The following is a 17521-nucleotide window of genomic DNA, read 5'->3' as shown; positions in this document are numbered from 1 at the left end:
GCCTGGCTTTGTTAATTGCTTTGAGCAGGGCTGGACAGAGACTTGTTATGGCAATTGCCCTGTTATCTGCTCAGTGTTGGGGAGGGAGGAGGTGAACATGCATGTGAGACTGAAAGCTAGTGCTGGGCTCAGTGAGGCCACAGGGCTCCTGAGCTGGAGGAGAAAATCCTCAACCCCTTCATATGCATGGTGAATTAATGGGGATGTTCTTAATTTTGTCTGTTTGGCTGGGGCTAAAACAAAGAGGCCCAAAGAAAGTGCTGGATCTGAATGGGTGTGCAAAGATGGGGCTCAATTCAGGTTCAAGTAGAGCCTATGGCTTCTTCTCAAACTGCACCATGGTTGTGGGGCTAAATCAGTTCTCAGGTTGACTGCAGTCCTCCAAACTACCTGTGCTAGACAAGAAGTGTGGGGGTGGCCAAATCCTCGGGCGATGCGTGGGGAATTAGCAGCAGCAAAGGCTGGAGGAGAAGGGAGACCACACATCTGGAGCTGGCATGGGAGAAGGTCTCTCTTCACCCATCCACCAGCGTTCTGGGCTTAAATCTTCTGTTTTATGGACAAGCCATGTGGAAGGATGGTGCTTTCAGCCACATTCCCTGATGCAGTGGGGCACTCAGGGTTATCACATCTGGTCTGAGGTTTGGCCAGTAACTCCTGACCTGCCAAAATCCTGGTTTTACCTGTTTTCCTCTTGGTTGATACCAGTCCAAGCTTCTGCCCAAATCAAACCTGGGCTTTCCAGCTACTCATGCTCCCTATTTTAGTTACATGTCTGGAAGAGAAGACCCAGCTATCTGCCAAAGCCATCAGCCTGCAAGCGCTCACAGGAACTCGTGTGCTCTCCCTGCTGATCTTGCTGGTTTTGTCAGGAAAAGCAGTCTTGGCTGCAGAGGATGTCTGGTGCTCACAGGAGGGACAAAGCAGATCCAAAACTGTAGGTAAGGAGGTCACTTGCTGGGGGAAAATGGGGAAGATGAGTGGTTTAAATGATCTTAAAACCAGCAGTGAGTGGAAGGAATGTGGCCAAGCCCTGTGGCACAATGGCAAGTGGGCAAGAGTGATGCTGATTTGTGCTCTCTTCTTCCTTTCTGTTTTAACTCGGCACGAGCAGTAAGCCCTGATGAAAAACAGTGAGTGCAGGCTGGAAGAGGTGACTGATGATGCCAGCACATCACTGTTGGTGCCCAGCTGATGGCCACGGTTCGTGCACAGGTAGGAAAGGTGGGAGGGAGAGAAGCACCAGCTGGGTGAGGGCTCAGGATGACACTCCTGCTCTATTGCTGCACGGGGTGAATGGGAGCAGTGTGGGGCTGAAGTGGGGTTGGAACAGGGCTGGAATAGGACAGTCCATGCTGTTCTTAGTCCCCAGGTGTTTTGAAGCCAGGGCTGTGCCCCACATCCTGCAGGCAAAACCCAATCCCTGTGTAAATGGCTTGGAGCAGCTTCCCACATCCCTCATCTCATCATCCTATGCCTGGGGCAGTTGCCTCTGGGCTTTCCCAACAGCTCTGCACTGTTCCTGGCCTTCACTGACATCTCCACCAATGACAAAATATGCCAAAAATAACCCCTGCTCTCCGGCAGGAAGGTGGGATATAAACACACTGACTGTTTGTTAGTGTTAGCGCTTGCCAGGCTTTCAAACTGGACTGAGTTTGGGGGGGATCACTTCCTGCTCCACAGTCCTGACCTCCCACTGCCTCCCTACTCTGTCTAAGCATGGGAGCTCTCCAAAACACCTCTGCTCTGTGCATGCCACTTTGAGAAGGTGAAGCTGCAGCCCCAGAGGTTCTGGAGGGATTTTTCTGGGTGAGTTTAAGGTAAGGCAGCATCTCTGGGTGCATTGCAGCCACCAGCTTTCCTGTATGCAATGCAGCACTGAGGTCCTCCTGGAGCTGCTGGGATATATAAAAATATTATATATATATATATATATATATATATATATATGATAATGACCTCAGAACCTGATTTTGTTTGCTGTGGCAAGAAACAAGCCCTCAGAGAAGTGTAATCTGGTACCTGTAGCACTGATGACCCCTGGTAATAAGATCCTGCTTCATGCACTCTTGCTCTCAGGGCTATCCTTGGCCATCCTGATTCTGATCCCTACCTGCCACCCTGCCTGGCTCCTGAGTACAAAGGGACCTGTGAGTTTTGGGGACTGATGGTTTGCACAGCAAGCAAACATGGAATTTGTCTGAAATTATGTTCTTTCTGATTTGGATGAGCGTGTGAGGAACACAGAGAGGCAGCAGAAGGGGTTAAATCAATAGTTACATTTAAATCAATATTCTGATTTATACTCCTGTCCCAGCGGTGCTGACTTCCTTTGCCTCCTGATTTGAGGGTGCAGACCTCAATGGCTCATTCTGAGCCACCATTTCTGTGGTGAACATGGATTTTGACAGACATGCTGCAGGACTGGGCTGTTTTGTTGGCTTTTTTTGTTGAGAAGAGGGGAAACAAAAATTAAACAGCTTGTCCATGGCTGTGGTTTATGCATCTAACCCAGTGGTGAGACCAGCTCCTCAAAATTTGGTGTAAGAATGTGTATCTACATTTATTTCTCACCCCTGGGTTTCCCTGCAGATGCTGTTGGCCAAATTCCTGCTGCTAGTGCTTGGGTCCCTGCAGGAGGAGGCTGGAAAAATCCTGTCTCTTGGATCAGGACTTCAGAGTGATGCTTTGTGCAGTGGCTGTGGAAGTGAGCTGAGTCTTGGTGTGAGCAGGGAGGGGGTGAGATTTACACTGTGCCCTGGTTTTGGTGGTGACTCATGAGGTAGGACTGGATCAAGTGAATCCTGCAAAGATTTACAGCAAGTAAACCCTTTCACATGCAGGGCTTATTGCATTGGCCTGCTGTGTCCCAGCCAGGTTCTGGAGGTACTGCATGGCTGAGCACCATTGGAAACCCTCCCTGTGATGGAGTTTTCCTCCCGACATGGATCCATCCCTCTTTAGCCCAGCAGTGAGGTGGCACTGAGACCACAGGCACTTTGCATCCCTCTCCCAGCACTGTGACCACCTCCCAGCCTTTCCAAGAGCTGGGTGACCAATTGCCCAGCTCTCAGCTGTGCCAGTGTCCCAGCTTAGCACAGAGCCATGGATGGAACAAGCTGTGGGATGCAGAAGAAGGTCTGACTGAGAACATGTGGGAAATACTTCCTTTCTAAAATTTCAAAATGGAATTAACGTCAGTAAGAACCGTTAAGAGCCTGAGCAGGGCGAGGAGAGGGGCTCAGATCTCAGGCTGTCTGACAGCCACAGCCTTGGCAATAACACCTGCTGTGGTACCGGGTCCTTGCTGCCTCCAACATCCCCTCCGCTGTGTCTCCCGCATCGCAGCCGTACCGCGCGCATCCCTGCCCCATCCCTCCCCTCCGCCTTTCCCTATAGTCCCTCTCAGCCCATCCCGGCAGTCCCCCGCAGCCCGAGCCCCGCTGCTCCCCGGGCAGCAGCAGCAGCCCAGCCCGAGCCCCGGTGCTGCCCTTCCTCCCGCCCTTCCTCCTCCCCGCGGCGTGGTGCCATCCCCACCTAGTGCCGGCCCGGCGCACCGGCCGCGGGCAGCCTTGGGGCTCCCCGGGCTCCCCGGGCTCCGGGGACCGTGGCATCTGCTCCACTCCCCCGGCTGCACCCGGATACCCGTGGCACGGCCCTGCGGGGAATTTTCGTGTCCCGGCCCCGAGGGGTGCTCCGGGGTAAAGGAACGGTGGGAGGAAATGTGCTGATGCAGCCTTTGCGCTGCTCCAGAGGACAGCGACAGGCAGAGGCCACAATGGATCCCACGTCTGCTGGGGCTGTTGGCCTCCTCATGCCCCATCCTGTGGCCTGGAAAAACGGGAATTCCCCCCCTTCCAGGGGAGGAATCCAGCTGGGGACGAAGGAAAGGGCCACATCCCATCCCCAGTCGCCAAGCTTGTCCCGTCAGCAGAGCTGGACCCCTTAGGGTATCACTTTGGGGATGCTCCTGCACATCACAGCTTTGGTGTTCTTAGTGGCATTTCCCAAGGACACATGGCCACGGACCCCACAAATGTCAGTACCTGGGGAGCATCACCTCCCTTGCCCCCCTCAAGACCCCGTAAGCACCAGTTGTAGATGTGTAGGGCAGAGTAAGAAGCCAGGAAATGCCTTGAGCAGTGCCCCTTTATACCAGGTGTGCTCTTCTCCCCCTCCAGCCCATCAGAGACTTCCAGTGCCACAATGTCTTTAGATTTTCCTTCCCCTATTTCACCCTGTTGCACCTCAGATGTACATATAGCTTCTTACCAGCCCTGTCCCTGTGGCCAAGGGCTGTTCTCTCTGCCCAGCTGCTGTCCAAGCCAGCCAGGGCATCCAGAGCTATCTTCTCCTCACCTGGAACAAGGAGGTGAGCAGTCATCCTCTGCTCAACCACACCAGCTTTCCTGCTTGCAGCATACTCATCCAGTATAATTTTGGTTGGATGGACCCTCTACATGTTGCTGCACCCAGTCCCTGGGAGGAAGTGGCTCTTAGTACTGACATTTTCTGAAATTTTGCTCTTTTTTTTTTTTTTTGTGCTTTTGTATCTTTTGTCTGTCTCCACCCTCCCTGGCCATTGCCTAGGCACTTTCCTCAGCTCCCTTGGGTGCTGTGGCCTTGCTGTCCCTGTCCCACAGGAGACACCAAGGTCCCCTGGAGTTTCCCCATGGCTCAGGGGTATTCAGAGGGAGGATGCTCTGCAGGGGGATGCTCCTGCTTGCCCATAGCATCCTATGGAAATCTGGGAATATGCTCAGAAATTTCTGAAGACCACAGGAAAGCACAGGAAAGACAGACTGCAGGGTGGGAGAGGAGGCAGGAAGAAAGGAAGATTAAGGGGTGATGTGGCCTCCTTCATATTTCCTGATGAAACAAGGAAAAAGCCCAACACTGCCCCTATTTTTTGTTGGAAAACCCCTTGCAGCTCAGCCCTGAAAGCAGGATTCAGCAGCTTGGCACAACTCAAAGGTTTCCTCTGCTGCTTTAAAGAAAATGTTGGAACAGAGCGGGCTTAAAGCCTGCTGAAGAGGCCCATTTATCTGGGAACTGAAAGAAAATATTGGGATAATATTTGGAAAAGCCTGTGAATGGGCATGGCTCAGCATGTACTGGGCAGCAGCAACCTGTGAGCTGCAGGGGGAGAAGCCACCCTCTGCGTGTGGTTAATTTTCCCCTTTTCCTTCATTTCCTTCCCATTTCCTTCCTGGCTCTGAAAGGTTTTGCCGTGCCTAGGTGGGTCCTTGAGATGTATTTTCCTCAGGACAGTGGCAGTGCTGGAAGAAAAAGGGATTTTTCATGAGCAGGGTGGGCACAAACCCTGCCCAGTCTGAGTATCCGGGGGGGCTGATGGGGAGAAGGTGTTTCTTCCCCTGGTTAACAACTGAGGCTGATCTGCAGGACACACTTAATCAGATATCACTAAAAGCAGGGTTGATTCCTGACTAATTGGTCAGTAATAACCATTTAATTGGCAAAGCTGCAGTGAAGCTCCAGCCCTCCCTTCCCAGAGCCATTAGCAGCATCTATTTTATCATTTAGAGCCTGGCTGGGATTCAATAAATAGGGTTTTGTTGGTTTTTTCACATTTAAAAACATTAACGTGTGTTCAGAATTCAGTTGGACATCTCATTTGCCTTTGAAGCATAATTATGCTTGATGAGGACTAATAAGCAGCTTTCAAATCAAGACCAGGTTAACATCTCTCCTGCTGTCTCCTGCAGGGAAGCCGATATGCCACAACAGCTGATTTTTATGCAGCTAATCCAGATATGTCCAGGGCTCCATAGAACCCTGCTTTGTCTTGCTTTTTTTTTTTTTTTTTAAATTATTTTTCCACCAAGGATGAGTTATTATTGCTGTGGAGTTTTTCTCTGTGTGGGATATCCACCCACTGTGGGTCTCAGGGTGCTTTTGCAGGATGCAAAGGGGTGATTTGCTGAAAATAGCCTTTTCTAGCCCCCAACCTCATTAGGAAAGAAAATAAACATTAGAGGGGATTTTTTTTTTCAATGTGACTAAGGGAATCTCTAAATTTTCAGCCCCAAACTGATCCCAAGTCTTGAGACCTTGGTGTTTGCTCAAAGCCTGGCTGGGGGCTGAAGCAGATGTTGCCAGTCCCTGGCACAGATGATGGCTGATGGTTGAGTTGGTGTCGAGGTCGGCCCTGCTCCAGCACCAACGCCTGCCCTAAGGTGGAGCTGCTTCTCTTTCAGCATCGTGGCCGCCCAGAGAGCACTGGATCCAGTCTGGTCACCCAAATACCGCCTGCCTGCAGCTTCTGAGCAGGGCTCAAACAAAAGAAAACCCATCCAAACTGTGGGTTTATGTTTGTTTTCCACGCTCCACCATTGAAATTCCATGTCAAAGGTAAGCTCACTTGGAGATTAGGCTTTGGCAAGTCTTGCTATGCTGCCTGAAACCTTCAGAAATGCCCTTGGTGAGCCCCAAGCATGCTCTGCCACAGGGGCAGGGAGTGAGTCCTGGTCCTGGCTTGCCAGAGGGTGAGGGGACACAAACCCATGGGACACTCCCTTCTCCACCAAAAGCTGTCCCTTCCCAATGGGGGCCCTCTGTTCTTTGCCAGCAGAGCCCCTCCACTGTCCCACGGGGCTGCTCTCACCCATCACTCCCACAGCTGTCTCTCTGGCAAACCCCAAAGCTGCTGATCTAAACCCTCCAGATTCCTAGCTGAGTCAAAATACTCCCAAAATCTGAAGGTGGCAAAGGAAAAAAACCCTCCTGTCCTGTTCTGTCACGGCTCTGGGGGCTGGTATGGGGGTTAATGGCCACCAGCCAAAAGCTGTGGAGGAAAGACCTTCAGTTGTGAGCACTTGGTGCTTGGGCAGCTCTCCTGCATTTTTTTCTAAGACATTTTGCAGCAATTAAAAAGCTGCAGGTAAATGCCAAACCCCAAATCCTGGCAAAGGTGCCAGCTGCTCTGCAGTCAGGACAGACCCAGCCACTGACTCTGGGCTGACCATGTTCCAGCCCTAAATAGCTGCTTTTCAGGGACAGGTGGGTCACAGCAAACTTTATTTTTCTGGAAACAGCAAGCACATTGTGCAGGGCAGGCTTTCCAAGGATGCTCCCCACACCCTTTTCAGGAAATACCACGCAGCTCTCCTTCGTGCCATGCCAGTTTGGTTTTTTTTTTTTTTTTAATTGGCATAAATGATAGCCTCGGCAAGGACACACCGTGTTTTCCCTGGGCTGTCGGATTTTATTTTGAAATCACTGCTGGTTTGATCTTTGCATCTCCACCCCCAGGCTCATTGCTCTCCTCTTGTGTTTCTGCTCCTGGTGCTTGCTCCAGTGCAGTGGGGTTTGGTGGGAAGTGAAAATGAAGGGGGGAGGCTCATCCTGTGCCAGTCACAGCCGAGTCCTTGGTACATCACCCCCTGATGAAAGGGTGAAAGAGAAAAGTCATGTTTGATCTGACAAAGCCACCATAGAGAGCAGACAGCAGCTGTCCCTTCCTGGTGACCCCCAGCCCCTTCTAGGAGTCCAGCTTTTGACCCCCAATCCAGCCCTGGAGCCATCATTCCAACAGCAACAGCCGTGCTTCCTTTGGGGGAACCTGAAATAGCCTCCCCCTGCATGGTGACACCACGTCCCCCACGTGGCACCGGTGTAACCGGCTTTTCCAAGACCGGCTCTTCCAGGGGTGGGGTTGGCTCGGCTCGGTTTATTACCAGCACCCTCTTGACTCTGATCCTTCTCCCTGGTACAGTGCTCTCAGATGAAGTGGGATGGTGGGAACAACCAGGAGAGGTGGAAGGATTCCTATTTCACAAGTGGGATGGGTGCCACCAGGACACCTCCCTGTGGTCCCCTCCCTCTCCCAGCACCCTCTCCAGGTGAAGCATCTCCCCATTCTACCACCCCTTACTTGGGCATTTCCTTCCTTGCCCTAATTTCCAAAATAACAATAAACCCCAAACCTATTTGAGATGGGTGAAAAGGATTGGGTTTGTTTCCTTTTGGTTCAAGACCAGCACACAGTAAATTATCTTTGATTGATTTCCCCACCCTATGAATGTGTGTGCTGGGCCCAGCAGTCCCCAGGAGCACCCTTTGGCCACTGAGCTTCAATTGTTTCTAAACTTCAGGATCCGTCTTTTGGATATTTTTTCAGGCCTGAGTCCATAATGGGCCCTTTCTCTTTTATTTTTTATTACTAGCATTTTTACTAGGATGACATTTGAACTAGGTAGGGAAATCTTCTTGCCTGCTACAGCAGTACCTGACAATCAAGATTTAATCTTTCTGGAGAGGAAGAACTCATCAGATGGAAAAAAATTTCTGATATCTGTGAAATTGCAGAAAAGCAGAGCAGGAGGAGCCTGTGGGAAATCTCCAGCCCAGCCTGGAGCAACACAGAGACTGCGCAAGCCTCGACCATGGCCGGACAGATGTTGGTCTAATTACAGCTAAAACCTCTGGCGCTGGGGATGCTCTGCTCTCTGTACCCGGAGTGTATCACTGCAGCCAGGCAGCCTCTCTAATCCCCAATTTAAATCCCTTTGGCTGCTGCCTTCAGTGCTTGGAAGAGGTGCTGGATGGCAGAAAACCATTGGCACATCCTCCTTGGTGATCCCTGAGCTTCTGAGCCCTGCCACCCTGGCCAGAGAGTTTTTTCCCCCTGTAAGTTTCCCCATTTCTCACTGAGAGCTGCCAGGGGTCAGAGATTTATAAAAATGGGTGTTTCAAGAATTTGTAAAATAATTTCCCTGTACCTGCAGTGTTGTGACCAGGGCTGGGCACCAACACAGAGCTGCCGCTTGTCCACCCCTCCTTGGGCCTTGCTCCACCTCATCCCCTCCTTCCTCTTCATCACATTTGATGTCACCTCTTCAGACTGAAAGCCTAATCCAGATTTAGAAAGGGAAGGAAAAAGGCAGGGACAGGATTTTTCCAGTGAGCATGAATCTCCTGGGAATTCACCCAGGGCTTTCCCAGCTGCAAAGCTGGTGGCTGCTGCACGCTAACAGCAGTGGTGGCATTGCCAGGGCCATGTGTTGCTGTGACACATCAGCCATGGGGATGAAGCTCCATGGAGGCTCCAAATCTTATTTTCCACGGGCAAGTTTCACTGGCATCTCACTTGTGTGCAGCATTTTACCATTAATATCCCCAAAACCATCTGGCCACTGGTGCACTAGTAAGTCTGGCATTATTTTAACACGTAAAAGGGCAAGCAGAGGAAAAAAAAAAAAAAAAAAAGAAAAGAGAGATTGTTTGAGATAAGTGAATATAAATATGTCGTGGTTTAACATAGTTAAAATGGAAGAATACTGATTTCTCCTGCAGATTTGCAAGTCCCTGGAGGGGAGCAGGAACTGCAGCCGAGAGCCCGGTGTTTTGCCATCTCTGCTGTGTGCTGGAGTGAGCCGGGGCAGCTGCCGGAGGACGCTGGAGGCATTGTGCTGCCGGACAGGTTTGAAGGCTGGTGTTAATGAACTGGTGTTAATGGGCTGGTGTTAATGGGCACCCTGATGGTGAGAAGTCAGCACTGGAGCCGCCGTGCAGGGGCTGGAGCTGGGGGCTCTTCCACGTGGCTGTCACCGGAGAGTGAAGAGTCAAGCTGCAGTAACTCCACGCTGCTGACAAGATCCTGAACCGCATCGCTTTAATTACGCCAGCGCAAATTTCATTCATTTGGTTAAGCCTGGGAGCTACAGAAAGAGCTATTTCCAGGCGTGCTGGTTTAATTATTGCATGCCCAGGATTACCCACCGTGCACAGCTGCATAGACGGGGCTTGCCGGGCTCTCCGGCAGACCCGGACAAGTTCGCAGCCATCGGCACGGCAATGGTCCCACTCACGCTTCTGCACATCCCAGCACTCGGGCTTGGGTCAGATAAATGGGTTTTAACCTGATTTGTGCTGTAATCTCCATGTCGACAGGCTCTCATCACGCACAGGATAAAACCCCGGCTCCGGTGGCCGGGGGTTTCACTGGGCATCTCCTGCCAGCAAGGCTGGCCGATGGCTCCAAGCCAAGTGGCTTCCCTGTTCTGGCATCCCAGGGACACCTCTGAACCGTGGGTGTTTGCAAAACGGCTTTTGTTTGCTTAACTCCTTGCACTGGAGCACGCAGAGGCACGGCTCCCACTGTCCTGTCCCTCCTCCGCAGGCAGGAACAGGGTGACAATCCTGCTGCCCAGGGCAGGCAGTTCAGTGCCAGCCCTGCCATCCCACCCCTGGAAAAAATAGCACCTTCTGGATGCATTATTTGTACTTTCCTTTTCTGAACATGCCTTAAAAAGAAGGGCTTGGTTTTCAAAGGAGCAGCATTTAAATTACATTCTTTCCTGCTCGTCCAGCTCTTTGCTGTAATCTTACTGCTGTACAGAGCAACGAGCGTGTGTGGGACGTGGTGGGATTTTAACTGTAATTCATGGACAGATATCAAATGCCAGGGTTATTATGAATTTTATTCAGGAGAGTTTAAATGTTACTGGTTCAGCAGTGCCTCTTTCCATGCTTCCTTTGCAGCAGCTTCTGTTTAACCTCTCAGCTCACAAAATTTATTGTATTATTGGTGGCTCACTGTAATTCTCCAGGTTTTCAAATAATCCCAGGAAAAGAGTTAACCGGAGCCTCTGCCTCAGTCTGCATCCACTGCAAAGCACATGGGGCCAGAGTCTGTCTTTCCTGACACCCCTGGTAAATCCCTTGGGTTCATCTGGGAAAATTGCCACTCTGAATTTCAAAATTATGTCAGTGGGAGACGGGTCAGGAGCAGGGCAGGGACCAGGGAGCAGCAAAACCGGGGTCCCAACATTGCAGTCAGCATCTGGGCAAGGCTCTCACCCAGCTCACATGATGTTGCAGGCTGAGCAGGGCACAGGGTTTTTCTGGTACCAGTAACTATTCCCCAGGCAGATACATCGGGAGTCATGGTTAATGGCCTTGGGATGGAAAGTCTGTGATGCAGCTTGTAGTTAGGTCTTGATGGCCATGATGTCACTGATGACCATTGCAGTGGGATGCAGAGCACTCCCAGATGCGGATTCAGCCTGATTCTCCTGGGATTTGCCCATTTTTTATCACCTAGAACAGACACAATGAGGTTTTGCACACACACACCCACAAAGGCAGCTTCTTTACTATCTTCGCTCTCTTCTGAAAAGCTTCAGAAAGCTTTTCCCACTGCCATAACCTAAACCCTCCCTGCTGCTGCCAGAGCTCATTCGCCCTTCTCTGTTCCCTGTGGAGATACTTTGCCCCTACTTTGCATCTCCTGCCAACATCCCTCAGACCTTCCCCAGCAGAGTGAGGTGGATGTTTTGAAACCAAAGGGTTTTCTTTCATCTATTCCCACCTCTCTGGCTTTGCCCCCTGCATCTCTCTGGATGTGCATCACACACGTAGCACACTCAGCACCCGCCAGCACTGCTCATCCATCTCACACACCTTAATCAATGGGAAACTTGAGGAAAAGCCCATAAACCAGATGGGAAGTGAGGATTGGATTTGCAATGTGCTGGTGCTAATGGAAACCATTCTTCACTGCATAATCAGAAGGAATGGTCACACATAACCCATCATTTCTGCCCAGGCTGCTCACAGGGCAGCCCTGTGAGGACATGTGGGGTGATGAGCCCTGGAGTCTCCGGTGTCCCCGCAGTGATTTCAGTGAGTAACATCTTTTGGTGAGAGTCACCAAACTCCCCAGTGCCTGCAAATTGTGGCAGAAAATTGTCACATCCCTAATGCCAGCACAACACTGTTTGCACACAGAAAGCCTCCAAATCCCCATTTTGCTGATATTTGTAAGTTCCCAGGATAAGCCTGCCTGTGGCACGGGGACTCACCTCCATCTGGCCCCTCCATGTATTTGCTGCCTGCAAATGGGTCAAAGCCAGCCCAGTGCAGGAGCTGCCAGAGGATTTTGGCCCTGTCTGATGCAAAACAGGCTCCCTATAAATTTCCCTTGGATTAATCTCACGGCTGAGCTGGGAGTACTTCCTTATTTCCTCAGACTCTCACTAGCTCACCTGCCCAGTGGCAGGGCCGGTACAAGTGGGTGGCACCAGACTGTGATTTTCCTCTCCAGCTCCAGTGATTGTACTTACTGCTCCTTGGATGCCCCCTCACCCCTGCACACCCAGGTAGGTTTTCAAATCTGTTTGGGGCTCAGGAAGGTGTTTCTATACAGAGAGATGAGGTGTGGGGCTTGTGCCCCAAATACCAGTCAAATCTGGTCAGGGTCTGGAAAACAGACAACGCCCACTCTGGAAACCACAGTCATCCTGAGACCATCCCAGCTAGACCCTGTGGATGCAGCTGCTCATTGTCAGGGCCCTGGGAGCCCCGGGCACGTTTCTGAAGCTCAGATATGATTCAGGTGAAGCTCTGGTGTGATGTGAGTGAATGCAATTCCACTGAAACTTTCTTTCATTTTGGGCAGTCCTCAGCTCCCTGCCGGCCTGGGCCCGTGTTGTCAGGGAGGGCTGTGGGACAGAGCATCCCCGGGCCGCTCCCGAGCCCGGCCTTTGTGTGCGCCACCACCTTCCCCAAACAAAGTCCAGTTTCTGATATCCCGCGAGGTCCCTGCTGTTCCCTGAATGGCATCCGTGGGAGGCAGAGTCAGCACTCCAGCCCGTCTGCCCCAGCCCGTGGTTTATGATGGTGCCCTTCGGGTGTCCGCGGCCAGGTTTATCCCGACTCCCGTCCCAAAACCCTCCCCACCAGCCAGTTCCTTCTGGCCTTTCCCAAGCCCAGGAGGAGCTGTCTGGGGTTGTCCTGGGGTGCAGGGAGGATGCCAGGGGTGTGGGGGCAGTGCTGGAAGGGATGCAGGGGGGAGGTGCAGTGGGATGTGCCTGTGGGGGTGGTACAGAGGGGTGAGGGTGAGGGAGATGCCTGGGGGGATGCAGGGAGAATGGGTGGGGGAGATGTGGGCAGTGCCAACGCATTCCAGGGAGACAGAGGGGGAGGGGGCTCAGACTGGATGCCCAGGGGCATGCAGGGGCTACTCGGGGAGTGGAATCAGGGAATGCACGATGGGCCGGCTGAGGGAATGCAGGGGCAATGTGGGGAGTCTCTCTGCGGGGGTCAGGGAATACCTGCAGAGCAGATCTGGGAAGATGCATGGAGGGCTGCCCGGGGGAATGCAGACGCACAAAAGAAGATGCAGTGCCGGGGCATGCAGGGGGATGCGGGGGCGATGCGGGGGCTCTCTCTGAAGGGTGCCATGGGTTACCTGAGGAGCAGAGCTGGGAGGATGCATGGGGGCTGTCTGCGGGGGAAGGAGGGGAGGTGCCCCGGGGAATCGGGAGCACAAAGGACGATGAAGTGGGGCGCAGGGGGAAACCCGGAGGGCAGTGCTGGGGCATGCAGAGGGATGCGGGGGGATGCAGGTGGTTGTTCACGGAGCAGCACCGGGGCGCGCAGAGGAGGATGCAGCGGGTACAGGGGATTGCCCGATCACACGCAGGGGGAGGCAGGGGGGGTTCCGCGGAACAGCACCGCGGCACCGGGGGGACGCAGGGCGTCTGCTCGGGGACCAGCGCCGGAACGCGTAGGGGGAATGCCGGGGGGCACAGGGAGTTGTCCGGAGATACGCGGGGAAGGAACACAGAACCGTGCACGGAGAGGTCCGGGGGGCTGCCCGGAGTCGGGCAGGGGGGCTGCGGAGGTGTGCGGGGGGGTTTCCGGGGAGCAGCGCCGGGCACGCAGCGGGGCTGCCCGGCGGCAGGCGGGGGGACGCGGGGGGGCAGTGCCGGGGGCCGCCCCGTCCGCCCGCTCTCCCGGGCCCTCCCCGCCCCCCCCGAGCATCCCCCCGCCCCCGCGGGCTGCGGGGCCGGTTAAAAGGCGCAGCGCCCCGCTCCGCCCAGCCCGGCCCGGCCCCGCACCATGCCCGCCGCCGGCCCCGGCGCGGGGAGCGCGGCCGCCCCGCCGCCCGCCCGCCTCTGCCTGCTGGCCCTGGCGCTGCCGCTGGCGCTGCCCGGGCGCGGGGCCGCCGCCGAGCCCGCCCGCACCGTCTACACCAACCACTGGGCCGTGCGGGTGCGGGGGGGCCCCGCCGAGGCCGCCCGCCTCGCCGCCGCCTACGGGTACATCAGCCTGGGGCAGGTAAGGGGCGGCGGGCGCCGGGGGGCTCCGGCAGCGGGCAGGTGCTGGGGCACCGGGAGCGGGGGATGCGGGGCTGGGGGGGGTCGCACTGGGGACCGGGGGGTGCACCGGGGAGCTGCCGGGGGTTCTGGCACCGTGAGCCTGCTGGGGATCGGGGAGCTGCCGGGGGTCTCACGCCGGGGGTCCCGCAAGCGGAGAGGAGCCGAGGGTCCCGGGATCGGAAAGGCGGAGCGGTCTCGGGAAACTGCCGGGGATTCCGGCACTGGGAGCCTGCGGCAGATCCCCGGCGTGGGGAGCTCGGCGCCGGGGAGCTGCCCGGGGTGTCGCACAGGGACTATCCGTACCGGGAAGACGACGATGGTCCCGGGACCGCGGAGGCGGCGGGAGTCCCGCGGAACTGCCGGCACTCCCGGGACCGGGGCAGGATCCCAGGAGCGGGAGATGGACCCCGAGATCTCCCCGCTGGCGGAGGTCTCGCCGAGCTGCCCCGTCTCCCGGGACCGAGGCGATGCCGGGGTTCCGGGAGCGGGAGATGAGACCCCGAAGCGGTTGGGATGAGAACGGGGCCGATGCGGGGATGCTGTGGGAGCGCTGTGGCCCGGGGGCGGGCTCCCCCCGGGTGGATGCCCCTCCTCGGTGTGCCCTCGCCCCGCACCGCTGGGGGGTTGCACAAGTTCCTCCCACCCCGGAAAGTTGTATTTGTGGGTTTAACAAACTTTGGACTCTCTGGCCCAGGTTTTTATCGGAGATGTTGGGAACACAGAGAACTTTTGCTTTCAAACCCCTGCAGAGCACTGGTGTCTAAAAGAGATTTTCCGTACAGCAGCTCATTTTCCTTTCAATTTCTTCATCTTCTGCAATCCCAGATGCAGACTGGTGTTCTCGGAGTTTGTTCCGGAGTTTATTGCCATGGCGCTGCCCGGCGCTTTTTTGGCTGGGTGACACTTCAGGTTGCCCTCCTGCCCAAGGTGTCTCCCGGACTACAAATTATAACCTTGCTTTATATCGCAACCCTGCTTTTAACTATAATTAAAGTCACGGGGTGCTGCATAAACAATTTTTTTTGGGGGGAGGCTGAATTGGGCACATTGTCTCCTGCACCCGTGTCTGTGACCTCCCGCGGGGATAACCCCTCACATCGCGCCCTCAGTCTCCTACCTGCGTGCTCAGCTCCCGTCCCACCAAGGAGAAAATCACATGTATTGTTCAATTGCGTCTATCACAGGGCTGGGCGAAGGTGGTTGTGCAACCCAAAGGGCTTTTCAGTGTTTATCCCTCTTCAGACAGAGAATATCTTGATTGAACTTCCCACTCTCTCAAGTTGCATCAGCCTAACGTCAGCTCCTGGTCTGGGTTTTTGCTGTGTCCCTTCCCTGCTGGAGCATCTGTTACCCCTCCCTCCTTCCCCAGCATCCCGGTTATGTGAGCTCATCCCTATGATGCTGGAGGCTTTTGGCCCATGGGTGCAATGTGGCTCCACTGGAGCATCCATCCTTCCCCCCTGAGCCCTTTCCCCCGGGCAGCCCTGTGCAGGCTGGAGAGCAAGGGAAATATTTCTGTGGTTGCATCAGGGTGTTCCTGGCTCCCGCCTTTCCCGTGGATACTGGGAGCTCCTGCACCTCTGGGGCTTCCCCAGCTGCTCTCAACGCCCTGCCTTCAGCCCTCCATCTCTCCAAGCTTTTCCCATTGGCTTTTGGGCTTTTTCCACTGGGTCCTGTCCAGGGTTAAACCTTGAGGGACTGCTTTCCCTGCACGTGTGCTCGTGTGTGACATTTGCAATGTTGTGCTCAAGGTTCATGGTGTGTTGGGCCTCGTGGGGACCCGGGTGTCCCCCTCTTCTCCTCTTGCATCATCAGCTTGTGGAGCTGCTGGTGATAGCACTGTCCTCAGTGAGATGTGCCCTCCCGGGGGGCCTGATTGGAAAACTCTGCCAAGGATTTTATCACCCTGGGAAGATGTCTGAGTGGAGTCCAAAGTGGTAAGGGAGGAGGAGAGGTGATGGTCGCTGGAAGACCCAGCTGGGTGCAAGGAACTGGGTCTTGGTGGCTGGTGACATCTTTTCCTCTGCGATGCAATCCTAGAGGCTCCTGACACAGCACTGCCCGGGAAAGGCACCGCTGGGGTTGGCACACACAGCTCTGAGCTCTCCCCGCATTTTCCCGTGCCCAAACCACGAGCCAGGACACTCTAAACCCTTCTGGGTCATGGCAGAGTGACATTTCCCTTGGGGAATCACTTGCGTCAACTTCTATTTAAGTGAAGCAAACAACTAAACAAAAGAAACGGCTTTTACACCCTCGAACGCCTGCTCATTCCTCGCCTGCTCATTCCTCCCGCCGGGCTTTGTTCCCCGGCCGTGCCGGGGCGAGCCGGGACAGGCCCTGGCCGAGGGCGCTGTGGGGACGGTGCCGGAGCCCCGGGCAGCGCCGCTGGCTCGGGGGTGATGGTGACCCCCTTCCCGTCCTGGTTGCAGGGTTTATATGAATTTTTCCACGTGTGGTGTCCAGCACTAAGTTTTGGAAGGGCTGGCACATCCTCAGTGGTCTCACCTACAGTGCAGGAGAAGAATGGGATTAATTTTGGGCTGTATTTGGAGCTTTCCTGGATTCCTGTCACCTCGCAGCTCTTGGCTTGATCCTTACTGAGCTGAACGCATCCGTGATCATTTGAGAACTACATTCCTGAAGGCGGGAGCTCAGCGACTGGACCCCTTGTCCCTGTTGGGAATGGGTGGTGTCACCAGGAGGGGAGGGCTCACTGCCTTCCCGGTTGGCTCCACCCTTCGGGAAGGCACCACTGCTGGTGTAGCTGTACTTTGCACAGATGAAATGGTTTGGGTGAGATGGGGTTGCATTGCAGAACCCTTACTGAGCTGACTGACCACAAGGAGGACCAACGAATCCTTTTCATTTAAAAGAAAAATGACATTTACAAGTGTTTCTCCTTAGAATATCTTAGGTGGAACAGGACATCTGGAGGTCTACCAGGTTGGTCCACTGGGACCAACCTCTGCTCAGACTTTCAAGGTATTCCCATCATGGGAAGGTTTTTCTTATTGTTCTGCCCATAAATCCCAGGAGGCTAAAGAAGTGGGGCACAGAGTTCTTTTCCTGCTGCTCTGGCTATGTATCCCCAGAGCCTGTGATGAGGTCATTACCTTCCCTGTGCTCTTGCTGCTTTGCATTGCATGGTAATTTTGCATTTATTTGTGAAAAGGAAGGAAGAAATTCTTTACTTAGTAAGGGATTGTTTACTGTGGGCATGGTGGGGCACTGGCACAGGTTGCCCAGAGAAGCTGTGGATGCCCCATCCCTCTTTCAGGCCAGGCTGGATGAAGCTCAGAGAAAGCTGGTCTAGTGGAATGTGGCCCTGCTCATGGCAGGGGGTATGTCTTTGAAATCCCTTCCAACCCTAAACCCACTGCAGGATTTTG

The 17521-nt window shown here is 54.4% G+C and overlaps 1 protein-coding gene and 1 long non-coding RNA gene across 4 annotated transcripts in view; both read left to right on the top strand.

Moving 5' to 3' along the window:
• Nucleotides 1–783: 783 nt before the first annotated feature.
• LOC119705242 lies at nucleotides 784–11052 on the top strand. Of its 2 annotated transcripts, XR_005258175.1 has the most exons (4): nucleotides 784–941; nucleotides 1115–1215; nucleotides 6222–6375; nucleotides 9319–11052. It is a non-coding gene; the product is annotated as an uncharacterized LOC119705242 (long non-coding RNA). The 2 variants fall into 2 exon arrangements; XR_005258174.1 differs by lacking the exon at nucleotides 784–941 and having other exon boundaries at nucleotides 976–1215.
• A 2812-nt stretch (nucleotides 11053–13864) lies between these two features.
• Nucleotides 13865–17521, top strand: part of PCSK6 (proprotein convertase subtilisin/kexin type 6) — a 34137-nt gene continuing 30480 nt past the window's right edge. For both annotated transcript variants that reach the window (XM_038147398.1, XM_038147399.1), the window contains exon 1: nucleotides 13865–14088. In XM_038147398.1, the coding sequence (XP_038003326.1) occupies nucleotides 13870–14088 (219 nt within the window). In that variant the 5' untranslated portion in view covers nucleotides 13865–13869. The remainder of the gene's footprint in view (nucleotides 14089–17521) is intronic.

This window comes from Motacilla alba, chromosome 10 (assembly GCF_015832195.1).
Source record: "Motacilla alba alba isolate MOTALB_02 chromosome 10, Motacilla_alba_V1.0_pri, whole genome shotgun sequence".
Classification (NCBI taxonomy): Eukaryota; Metazoa; Chordata; class Aves; order Passeriformes; family Motacillidae; genus Motacilla; species Motacilla alba.
The sequence above is the reverse complement of the archived record's forward strand: the minus strand, read 5'-3'. Positions and strand labels throughout refer to the sequence as shown.